General features: G+C 42.1%; 1 protein-coding gene across 10 annotated transcripts in view; it reads left to right on the top strand.

Moving 5' to 3' along the window:
• Positions 1-10,871: 10,871 nt before the first annotated feature.
• Positions 10,872-12,258, top strand: part of EML5 (EMAP like 5) — a 106,272-nt gene continuing 104,885 nt past the window's right edge. For all 10 annotated transcript variants that reach the window (XR_012680373.1, XR_012680374.1, XM_075193627.1 and 7 more), the window contains exon 1: positions 10,872-11,208. Coding sequence is in view for 8 of the 10 variants with exons in the window: in XM_075193627.1 (XP_075049728.1) it covers positions 11,012-11,208 (197 nt within the window). In the remaining 2 variants the exon portion in view is untranslated. The remainder of the gene's footprint in view (positions 11,209-12,258) is intronic.

Genomic DNA, 12,258 nt, shown 5'->3' with positions numbered 1-12,258 from the left:
TGCTCTGAAGATGCCCCCAAAGTGCCCAATACTTAGTAGGATTAATCCAGGAGTTTGCAGGTTATGGCTGCCATCTTCTCAGATTCATACTCCGTTTCCATGCCTCGGTCATGAAAACTGTTATGAAAGACGTTTTTTCCTAGACAGAAAAATAGCTGCACCTGCTGCAATAGGGGTGGAGCTCCACCAAGAATATATCATCCAGTCATTCACTGACTTCCACAGCAGCTGGAGAAGTGTGGAATGCCTGGTGCACTGGAATGTATTGTGTTGTGTGGAACACTTGTGGATTAAGTCGACTGATTTTCACACACCTGCTCTACTGGACAATTCTTCAGGTTGCATCAGCAACATTTATTTATATAGTGCCAGCAAACTCTGTAGCGTTTTACAGTTGGGATCCTGCCAAGCCCTGAGGGTTGCAGCTGTAGTCTGCTCCTAAAGAGGAAAGGGGCACTGTCAGGATCCAATGCAATACCAACTACAGACTACAGGTGGCAGTGCACCATCATTACTGACAACTGCACATTCTTTTTTACTTACTTCAATCAGCACTTTGCTAAAGATCAAAGATCTCTGTCAATTAGGATGGAGACATCACCTGTATGCAGCCTTTATACGGCCCTCACTTCTAACAAACTCTGCACAAGTAAAGTTGGAATTTTGTTTCTCTGCTGGTGCTTCAATCTTGCATCAAGAATCTTGTCTTATTTGGCCTTTTATAGACTTCGGTTTAGTCCCTCATGACTCTACCATGGTCACCCTGATCACCCCTTCCTCTGGAGCTTTACCTACTTGGATGTAGCTCTAGCTTTGTTTATAACATTGAGTATAGTCTCTCTAGTTACCTAGAGCATGAGCTGGTTTAGTTTACTAGAAGCCAGTAGTTGCACTGTCAGTGATGTTGTGTTACCTGGTTAAATTTCTAAATGAGTGACATCACACAGAGTAGAGTCCAATAGTATAGAGCTAATGGGTGCCAGCCTTCTCTCTCTCGTTGATCCTCTGCCCCTGATTATGAATATACCCGGCCCACCTGATGGCAGCACAAGGGGCAGTTTCATAATATAAAGAAGGGAATTAAGGTAAGCAGGAATTCACAGATTGAGGGTTAGATTGGAATAAAAAAAAAAATTCTAGAAAAAATTACTCTAAAATATGGGATTGTCCTGTTAAAAATAGGGATCATTAGCTTTAAATTTCAGCAACACACTTGGTTTCATCTTGCTACATATCATTAATTTCCTCTTTAGAAAAAGCGAGGTGTCTTTTGCTCTTCTTAACACTTCCTCCTTATTGTATCTTCCATTCAATACAGCTCAGTCGCACTTTAAACCTTTCTCTCCGACTATTTCTTACCACTGGGGCTTCATCCCTCCTGATAGGCAACATAACAGCCGGCGATACAAGATAGTGATACTGGTTTGAGTGTCCCCACTTTCTGAGACATTCTCCCTGACCATCGGCCGAAAAGTGACTATGGCAGAGTCCCTCATAAATACACAGCTGCATGAGAGGCCTTTGTGTGTGACTGGCAGACATTGATTAGTAGACTGTGGGTCATACAGTTAAACCAAGCGAAGAAGTATGGGAGCTGAGCCACTGTTACTTCAAAAAGTGTTAATGTGACCGACGCTGGTCCCACCTTCTCTGGTGCTTTGAAGAAGGCCTATTGCAATCGATCTTAAGTACACCACCACGTCCGCAACCACCTATAGACGTTTAGGCCCAGACCCACATATTACTTGCTTTTATCTGACTTTTGTTGGCTTTTAACTCCTTTTATATATATATATACAGCACTTGTATCTATAATAAACACAACTTTTTGGCTTTCCCTATACGACCTGTGTTGTTACTTTGTTGCAAGCGTGAGACAAGTAAAGTTTCTCCTGGCGCAGCCTTTTCCTATTAAAGGTAATTCAAGACAACCTGGGTGGAGGCCTTAAAATGTCATTAGCAGGTGAATCTACATCCACCGCGTTACTTCTGCCCAGTTTTCCCAGGGGATTTGAACCTGTGGTTTCTGGGTACACCCCTATTTACACACAACAATAAAATGGGCACTCTGTATAATTTCAAGGCAGGAGGATACTGCATGTATGCTGGAAATTTGATTTTACTCTGTCTTTGTATTAAGTGCTTGTGTTTACTAGCAGGATTATGTTAATATTTTGCATTTAATCTATAGTATTATAGCTGAACCTGCTGTGTGTCTGCTATACATCCTGTGAGGCTCAGTGTGTGTCCTCTGACATCTATTTGGTGAATGTAATCTGTGCATACAGCCACAGTCATTGCTGGATAGGAGCTGAGTGTTGGGGCCGCCACTCGAATTCACTTTGTATAAATACAGAGCTGAATGTAATGATGTAGAATCATCTATCACTCCTCCGAATCTCCTCGCTGCCAATCACTGTCACTGCGATGGGAACATTGATGTCTTCCTCTTGCTGAAGCTTAATGGGATGTGATGGGTTCTTTCTCCCAGATGAAATACTTAACGGTATCGCTCTGAATCCCAGGATAGACTGAGCTTGTGTTACCCTCACTGCTTGCAGTAAAGGGGCACAGTCTTATTTTATGTTTCATGGTTTTAAAAGCAGTTTCACGTTGGGGTATCTGTTCCGTTCACTCATGAAGGTGGTCTCGGGCTAGCAAGGTTGTAGGTCACATTAGGTCCAATTTAGGTTTAGGCACCGTTGGCCTTTTCCTGGGGCTGGCAGTGGTTGAGGAGAGGATTGTTGTCACCCCCTGTGAGATTATTCCCTCTGATAACCTCCCTGTGAGGGACTGTTTTACCATACCGCCAGTGGTGGGATTCAGCCAGTTCTCACCGGTTCGCCCAGAACCGATAACTAATTTAGGTTCGATTTGGCGAACAGGTGACTACAGGCTGAGTCCACTCTCTTTGGTGGTGGGGGGGACCAGGCTCCTGTAAAAAAAAAAATGCTCAAGTCCATACAATCCACACTTAAATACACCAACATTGTCACAAGGACACGCCTCTTTTGGGGTCAGCAAATTGAGACCAAATAGGTAATATAGGGAGGTAGGTTGTACTGCGGGCAGCAGATGTAGTTAATCCAGTTGTGAATCCGTAGTGTTTTACCTTTACCTGCTCAGAGGTTTGGGGACAGTGAAACATGGACTCTGGGACAAACCACTTCACACATAAATGCCACTAATTCCGCAGCTCTGTACAGAGAACTCATTCACATCCGTCCCTGCCCCATTGGAGCTTACAATCTAAATCCCTTAACATACACACAGACCAAGCGACACTATGGATAATTTAATAGCAGCCAATTAACCTACTAGTATGTTTTTGGATTGTGGGAGGAAACTGGAGGAACCCACGCAAACATGGGGAGAACATACAAACTCCACACAGATAAGGCCATGGTCGGGAATCGAACTCACGACCCCAGTGCTGTGAGACAGAAGTACTAACCACTGAGTCACCGTGCTGCCTGTATATTACACTGGATACCAGGTATTGCTTGGCATCTGGGCAGCAGACAAGATGCTGCTTACTAGGCTAAGCATATTTTACTTGGCACATGGCTGGCACCAACCGTGGCTCATACTGCATTTGCTACCTCTGGGGTCTGTCTCCCATAAAGTGTAGTGCCCTGCTCATACTATAAGATGTATGACACTGAATGATCGGACGCAGGGTTTAACATTAACAGAATGACCAGCATCCAGTGTGCGGGGTGAGGCTCCCTAACCACATGTACAGGTTCTAATTAATCCCTGCATGTCAAATGCGTTCACTCCTGACGCGTGGTTTGCTGGCGTTTGAACTTCTATTAATGCTTGTAATTTACGTAGGACCCTCGTAGTAACATGGTGGGGTCTCCAGGCCCAGGAGACAAGGGAGCATATAATGTCCTATGTGCTTGTCAGAGAAAATAAAATATGATCTGAGAATATGAATATTCTAATATTTAGTCAGACTATAAATTAGAGACAAGTCTTGTCGAGGCCAGTGATACAATATGGCAGAATGAAGAAGAGAAGGTTCTCTATTCAACACATTAAATCTGACATAACTAACGTTCCTCCAGAGACCTCATATGTATCGTTTGATACTAAAATATAACCGACCCCTCAAGGACCCACAAAGCTTAAATGGGAGGAGGACGTGGGGGAAGCCCTTGATTCTGAGGACGGGGATAAAATTATATTAACTCTAAAATTTTCATGTGTCTATATACTAAACGCTACAAAATATCAGATTGCATTATACTGGAAGGATTCAGAACCACCTTCCATTCTTTCCATTGTCAACAGAACCTGGCAAACCTACCGCATAGAATAATAGCATTATCTGAAATACTCTAAATTCTCATGCACCTAGAATCTCTAAACATTACAGGGACGCCCATACTAGATTCAATTAATTCTCTACAACATTGATTTATATATAACGAATGTGACTTACATACCCCCTGTATATACAACCCCCCATCCTCTCTTCCTTATTTCACTAGTAATGATATTCATTGTATAGACAACCACTCCCTTTTATTGAAAAAAAAAAAATCTTGACTCCTGGTTGATAATATAAATATAAATATATATATATTGCATTGTTTCAAATGCTTCTGTTATCTTATAATTTTGCACCATTTGTACTTCCCCAGAGAAGGCTGCTTGGGTTGTGATTTGCTGGCGGAAGATGAATGAGACTATGGACAAGATAGAACTTGTGGGGAAAAATAACAGTTGACAAGAAAGCAAAAGGAATTCAGATCCAAGGCTAACGAAACTGGGACAGTTCTGTGCTCACCAGCTCTGTTCTGAGCTGTTATTAGATCATACAAAGCTGTGTGACTGTCGTCTATTGTGACACTCTCCCTTCTGTAATGCGGAGCTCTCGCTGTGCACCTCTACAGATGTCACAGTCCTAAATGAAAAGGTGGCAGTTACTTTTATACCAGGATCAAATCCGCAATGGAAGCGCTTGTCAGACCAGGGTTCTCTAACAGCCATATGTAAGATGCGGAGACAAGAGGGACTGTAGTACTGAATTACTGATCCATCTTTCTTGCTGGTTTGGGGGGCACCTAAGTAGCAGATTTGGCCGCTTGACGCCAGACACTTACGTCCAACTTGCGAACATGTCCAAAAACTTCATATATTATGAACGCAATTGCTATGACGCATGATATAATCTTGTATAACATAATACAACAGGAACAACTTCCCGACGTGTACACAAAAAATATGATCTGAGAATGTGAATAATCTAATAAATTATAATTAGGGGAAAGACATTGGTTGTAATTAGCTGGCAGAAAACAATTGTTACTATGGACAAGTGAAAGTCCTGATGACCATGCGGATTCCTGTGCTCACACCTACACAATTTACCTTCAGATCTGTCATCTTCATGTCTCATAACCATCTGCTGAAAAGATCCTGACTCTGTACACTGTACAGATATCTGCCTACGCTGCTGGTGGTGAGTGCGTGCACACTGCCACATTTGCCCGATACCGTTCCACTGTTGATCGTGATTTTTAGAAAGTTTATAAAACCAAATCCACAGATGTGATGTGTTTTGTTACCATAAAACATGATCGTGGGAGCGTACACACACTGCAATATCTGATCAAATGGTTGTGATTCATGTGATTTGCACGGTAATTGCATTAGTGCGTGCCTAGCTTTATAGTACGGTAATTATAATGAGTCACTTAACACGTAAGTGTCTGTGTGTCCCCTAAAAGGCTCACTTAACATTTAATTTCCTTACACCGGTCACATGATATCTGTGAGAAACAAGACCAGCTGAATGGAGCCGACTTTCTGTCTATTGATCACGAAGTAAGCGGACACCTGTGGAACAGGAACGTGGCGTGTGTTTGGCTGGCTACCTCCTGTCTCTCAACCATATGTCAGTAAATTTACTGACAATCAGTAAGACATTGATTATATTTTAATAATGGTGAGTACAACTATGAAATACTACTGACAGTACTTTACTGCTAGTAACGTACAGCCACCAGCGGAGTCGGCCAGAGGAGAATTGTGACCCCTTTATTTTCAGTTATTCGGTAACAAATATTGATCACCATTAAGGGGCATATTCAATTGTCCACGGGATTGGCAAAAATCCCGCGGTCCATGCGCGATTACCGATATTACGGTAATCGTGCGCGGAAAAACATGTAATACGGTAATTTACTCGCTGGATTTCAGCTTGCAGCTCCCTGAGCCGCGAGCTGAAATTCAGCTACAAATTACCGTATTACATGTAATAGTTTTTCCGCTGCGGGATTTTCGGCGATCCCGCCGACAATTGAATATGCCCCTTCTGTGTTTTATAAAGGGATCTCAGAAGTGACGTAGGGGGGGATCCACTAGTGTACTGCTTAAGCTCTGGAGACAGGAAACGGTGCATTTAAAAATGCGCTCTTTGACCCCACATAGCTCCCACCTCCATAATAAGTAGCCCGGGCTGGTGTGTGTTTCAGAATGCTGGTTATACAATGTATCGGGAAACCCACAGGTATGACACATACACGTGTACTGGTCCTGTTGGGCTAATTGGTTCCCTCTGCTTCTCTCTTCTCTGGTCTGCTGTAGGATTTCACTATATAGGCTCAACAGGCTTACATTATACTAAGAGGGATCCAACAACATATGAAATGTTAATAAGGAGACGTGTGAAACTAATTTCCTTCCCCCGAGGATTTCCTGATTACATAATTTATACAATTAGAATAACAAGTGTCATCAGTATTTATGTCAATTAGGATATCACATAGAACTTTCAAAAACATGATCTGTTACATCACTCAGCATCATTAATTATGTTATTTCCCATGTAATGTTATGAATTCTATTATAAGGAAATCCTTGGATGGGTGGAATATGAAGTTAAGTATAAGCTCATCCAATGTTGGCCATTTGCAGGGCAAACTGACATCTATTCAGTCATTAGGTGAACAATGCAATGAATGGTGTCAGAAAGGATGGCTCCGTGCAGTTGGTGGTTAACCACACACTCAGCAAACGCCAACCAACCCTCCGGCTGGTCAGATGTATCTTAGGAAACATATGGAAATTAAATAAAACAGTCGGAACCTGATCTTTGCTTGTGGCCCCATCTCCTCCTGTACAGTGCCATGATTTGTGGCATCACGCAGCGAGGGCAGGGATATGAAATATGTCCTCCAGAAAAGCAGGTACCCGCTCCTATAATTCGCCTTCTCCGACACTTTATTGAATTTAAATGCTTGCATTCTCCAATCAAATGTTTGTTTTGGATTTCAAAAGTAGTCATCCCGGCATGTGCTGTCAAAACAGCATTTGCACTTTTGCGTGCAGGTTTTTCATAAGTAAATCAATCATACTTCCCAACTATCTTGATTTTGGTGGGGAAGTTGGGTGGGGCTTAACAGAAAAGTGGGTGGAGTTTAACCAATAATGTCTATTTTGGGCAGAATGGGAGTGTGGCATATTTTGTTCCACTTTCGAGATTCTAGAGGTTGTGAGGTGTGCATCAGTTTGATATGTGATGTAGACTGTAACAGCATTAGTGTTGGGACACTGACTTATATATTGTGCTCTAACTATGCTCCTGTTAACTAGCCCACCATCAATTGTTTACTGAAAACTTAGCCTCCTTATTCTACTCTACCCGATTCCCCCCCACCCACCCCTCTTCACAGTTTACATACAATTTACGTTTATTATCCTCCTATACTCAAATAACCAACATTGCTTCCTGAGTGGATCACGTAACCCTACAGAGCTCACATTCCCTTTGCAATCTGTCCGGAACTATATACACTATGTGGTGTTTAATCTCATGTATCAAACTCCTAATTTCTCATAGACTGTAGGATTGTAGGCAACGCCCTCTTACCACTTTGTCTGTTTGCTATTATCTAGACCTGTAACACTGTAAACTGTAAATAGCTGCGGAGTATGATTGAGATATATATATATATATATATATATATATATATATATATATATATTTATTTATTGATATATTGGTCAAAGCGGGTCACTTTTCCTATTCCTTTGACTGTGACACTATCAAATTCCATTCACTTACATTTTCCATAATGCCACCTCTAAATGTCCTCTTCGACCACTGTGTGTATATATATATATATATATATATATATCACTGGCAAGACAATTATACAATTTTCTGCTCTTCTTGTCTGATTATTTCATCTGGTGTTTTTATAAATCTTTATTTTTAAGCTTAATTTAACAAATGGAGTGAGTGTCACGTGACTTGTCACATGACTGATCTGTAGCGTTGAAGGAGATTAAAAGTGAGAAACTGAAATTTATGAAATCATATTTAATCCCCTAATGAAAAGCAATACATTATTAAGGTCATCTCTTACCCAGGGGCCTTGACTTGAACTGAATATTGCTTATGTGTTTCAGTATTCTGCTTTCAGTTCAGTTTCATTTTCCTGCATATTACATTGTATTTATAGTGGTGGAATAATGGAGAACATTAAAGAAAGTCACTTCTAATAAAATAATATAATTTGTTTATATGTGCTCTTACCAATGAGAGAATTCTTCCATATTCCATGCATATACCAATTGTCAGTAAAAGGTGGGGGGCAGATATTTTTGCCGTCTAAGTCAATAATCATGAGAATGCAGCCTATCCAGTCACTAGGAACCAGTGACATCACTGAGAGTGCAGCCTATCCAGTCACTAGGAACCAATCACATCACTGAGAATGCAGTCTATCCAGTCACTAGGAGCCAGTGACATCACTGAGAATGCAGCCTATCCAGTCACAAGGAACCAGTGACATCACTGAGAGTGCAGCCTATCCAGTCACTAGGAACTAGTGACATCACTGAGAGTGCAGCCTATCCAGTCACTAGGAACTATTATATATTTTAATACCATTCTATCTAAGAAACACCACCAAAAATCTTTTTCCAGTGTGTCAGGGGTGTAACCAAACATGTAGGTGTCCCATAGACATATTGGGCCTGACTCATTAGGGAAAAAGAGGAGTAAAACTTCACCTGGACAAAACCATGTTACAATGCAAGGGGTGCAAATCAGTTTATTATTTCGCACATAAGATAAATACTGGCTGTTTTTTCATGTATCGCACAAATACTCGATTGCTTTATTTTTACACTGAAATTGAAAGTTGATCTAGGACATGCCCTACCCTAACTAGAAATCTGTCCCCACATTTTAAATTTAGCTCCCCCTCCAATGCAACATGGTTTTGGCAAGGTATAAAGTTACTTTTTTTTCCCTTTACTGTCCTTAAAGAATCGGGCCCATTGTGAGTGTGTTCCCTACCGACCATGACACCTGCTCCACCCCCAGTCGGTATGTAATAGGACAAAGTACTAATTACAGAAGTAGAAATCCTGCACATTAGTCTACAGCAGTGATGGCCAACCTGTGGCACTCCAGGTGTTGTGACACTACAAGCCCCAGCATGCTTTGTCAGTATATAGCCAGCTGATAGCTAGAAGTGCATGATGGGAGTTGTAGTTTCAGAACACCTAGAGAGCCACATGTTGGTGATATTAAATTAGAAGTTTAAGGCGCATGTTTCCTCTGGGACAACCCCCCCCCCCCACCCCTGTCCTGGTGGGTCCTGTATTATAAAGTACCATATGCCTGGAGTTATACACTTACATATCAAAGCTGAGACATAAACCAGAGAATGGGGCAGGAGCAGAATCCCTCTGGGAAATTACTGACATTAAGAGCAATCCATTAATAGCTACGGCTACTTATACAGTAAATTTGGTTCTGGAGCCTTCCCAGGGTTCTAGGTATGAGAGGTTCTATATACTGTATGAAGATATATTAGGCAATGGTTAATTGAATGGATTACTGTTATTTCTATAAAAATGAAACGGGAATTTGGTAACGTTAACAATATTGCAGGATTTTCTAAAAAAAAGAAAAAGGTAATAAATTTAGGATTTTTCTACATAATATAAGGCAAAGAAATGGTTAACATGTCCCTAAATATCTACAGTGCTTGTGGATATTTAGGGACAGTATATAAACTGCCTTTGTAGGAGAAGACACATAACTTATTTTCTCCACGTCGTTCAAGAGGACACACATGACACATCTCTGTCACATCTGTGTAACCCCCTTTTTTTTTTGTACAGCATCCCAGTACCCTGTATACCACCACTGCCAGGGGCTGACTGGCAAATTTTAGCCTGAGGAGTGAGGCTCGAATCAGCAGCCTATTGCGAACAGTCTAAAGGAAAAAAAATGCCAGTATCCCAGTGACCCAGCCCTATTAAGGGATCAGCCTGTGGGCATATATCCCCAGCCCCCACTGCCTCCTTACTCCTCTCTCTGCACGTCCTGTCATCTGCAAAACAACTGGATATGTGTCAGATATTTCATAGCATTAGTATATTTCTAATATCCTGGCTGTATGTTATATACTCAACAGTGTTTCATGAGCACACATATTTTTGCATAACATAAGTAGTTATACAATAAGTAATCAGACCATGCTGGGACTTGTAGTTGTTGAACCAGTTTTATAACGTACAACTTGGTGAATAAATGAGACATCATCACCCAGGGATCAGGCAGCCAGGGCACCTCTACAAGTGCCACACAGCCGCTGTGGGGTGCTACTTTAATTCTCAATGAGGGAGACTGAGAGTGAGAGGCTGTGATTGGACAGAGCTGACATCCATCATGCACCACATCCAATGGATGTGAGGGGAAGGCGTGCCCGTGTCAGTGCTCACTGCAGGAGGCTGTGACTGGCAGCGGAGGCCACAGGGAGAGTTCAGCACCACGGACAGCGGCGCTCAGCACCACGGACAGCGGCGCTCAGCACCACGGACAGCGGCGCTCAGCACCACGGACAGCGGCGCTCAGCACCATGCACTCTGCGTGCGGCGCATCCTCGCCCAGCGCATGTGGATAAGACGCGGCCACACGACGCATCCCTGGCGCACGTCTGCGCCTCTTGTAAAGTGACTGACTCCCAGCGGGCAGATGGCTGACAGGACGTCCCCGAACTGTCACCTCAGGCTGGAGTGGGTGTATGGCTACAGGGGCCACCAGTGCCGGAACAACCTGTACTACACGGCGGCCAAGGAGATTGTCTACTTTGTGGCCGGGGTCGGGGTGGTCTATAACACCCGGGAGCACAAGCAGAAATTCTATATGGGCCACAACGATGATATCATCAGGTACTGGGGGCCCCACTGTCTGCTGGGCAATGCAGGGTTAATGCTGGGGATTAGTTAGACCCCAAACAGGGGGGCAGGGGTTACAGGTTACCCTGACATGGGCGTGTCTAACAGTGCTCAGGTGTATTATACTATATATTATTCTAAAGGGTATCACATGCTACAGGCTAGTGTTACTGTGTACTGCCTGTTATACATGCCTGGTACTCTGAGGTACTTATTGTGTTTTATACTGTGGTCTTAGGTGTTATTCTAAGAGGTATAATCTGCTAATCATGTGCTAGTGTAAGGTTTATATTATATACTATAGTAAGTGGTGGGTATGGGTTGTTACTAAGAAGTATTATCTGTTACATTCAGGGGTATGTTTTGCACAGCATTAATGGGTGTTATCTGTTACTGTCAGGGGTATATTGTGTACAATACTAAGGGGTATTATCTGTTACTGTCAGGGGTATATTGAGTACAATACTAAGGGGTATTATCTGTTACTCTTAGGGATATATTTAGTACAGTACTAAGGGGTATTGTCTGCTACTCTCAGGGATATATTTAGTACAATACTAAAGGGTATGATCTGTTACTCTCAGGGATATATTTAGTACAGTACTAGGGGGTATTATCTGTTACTCTCAGGGATATATTTAGTACAGTACTAAGGGGTATTATCTGTTACTCTCAGGGATATATTTAGTACAGTACTAAGGGGTGTTATCTGTTACTGTCAGGGATATATTTACTACAGTACTAAGGGGTATTATCTGTTACTGTCAGGGATATATTTAGTACAGTACTAGGGGGTATTATATGTTACTCTCAGGGATATATTTAGTACAGTACTAGGGGGTATTATCTGTTACTCTCAGGGATATATTTAGTACAGTACTAAGGGGTATTATCTGTTACTCTCAGGGATATATTTAGTACAATACTAAAGGGTATTATCTGTTACTCTCAGTGATATATTTAGTACAGTACTAAAGGGTATGATCTGTTACTCTCAGGGATATATTTAGTACAGTACTAGGGGGTATTATCTGTTACTCTCAG

Source organism: Mixophyes fleayi, chromosome 12, assembly GCF_038048845.1.
Source record: "Mixophyes fleayi isolate aMixFle1 chromosome 12, aMixFle1.hap1, whole genome shotgun sequence".
In the NCBI taxonomy this organism is placed as follows: domain Eukaryota; kingdom Metazoa; phylum Chordata; class Amphibia; order Anura; family Limnodynastidae; genus Mixophyes; species Mixophyes fleayi.
The sequence above is the reverse complement of the archived record's forward strand: the minus strand, read 5'-3'. Positions and strand labels throughout refer to the sequence as shown.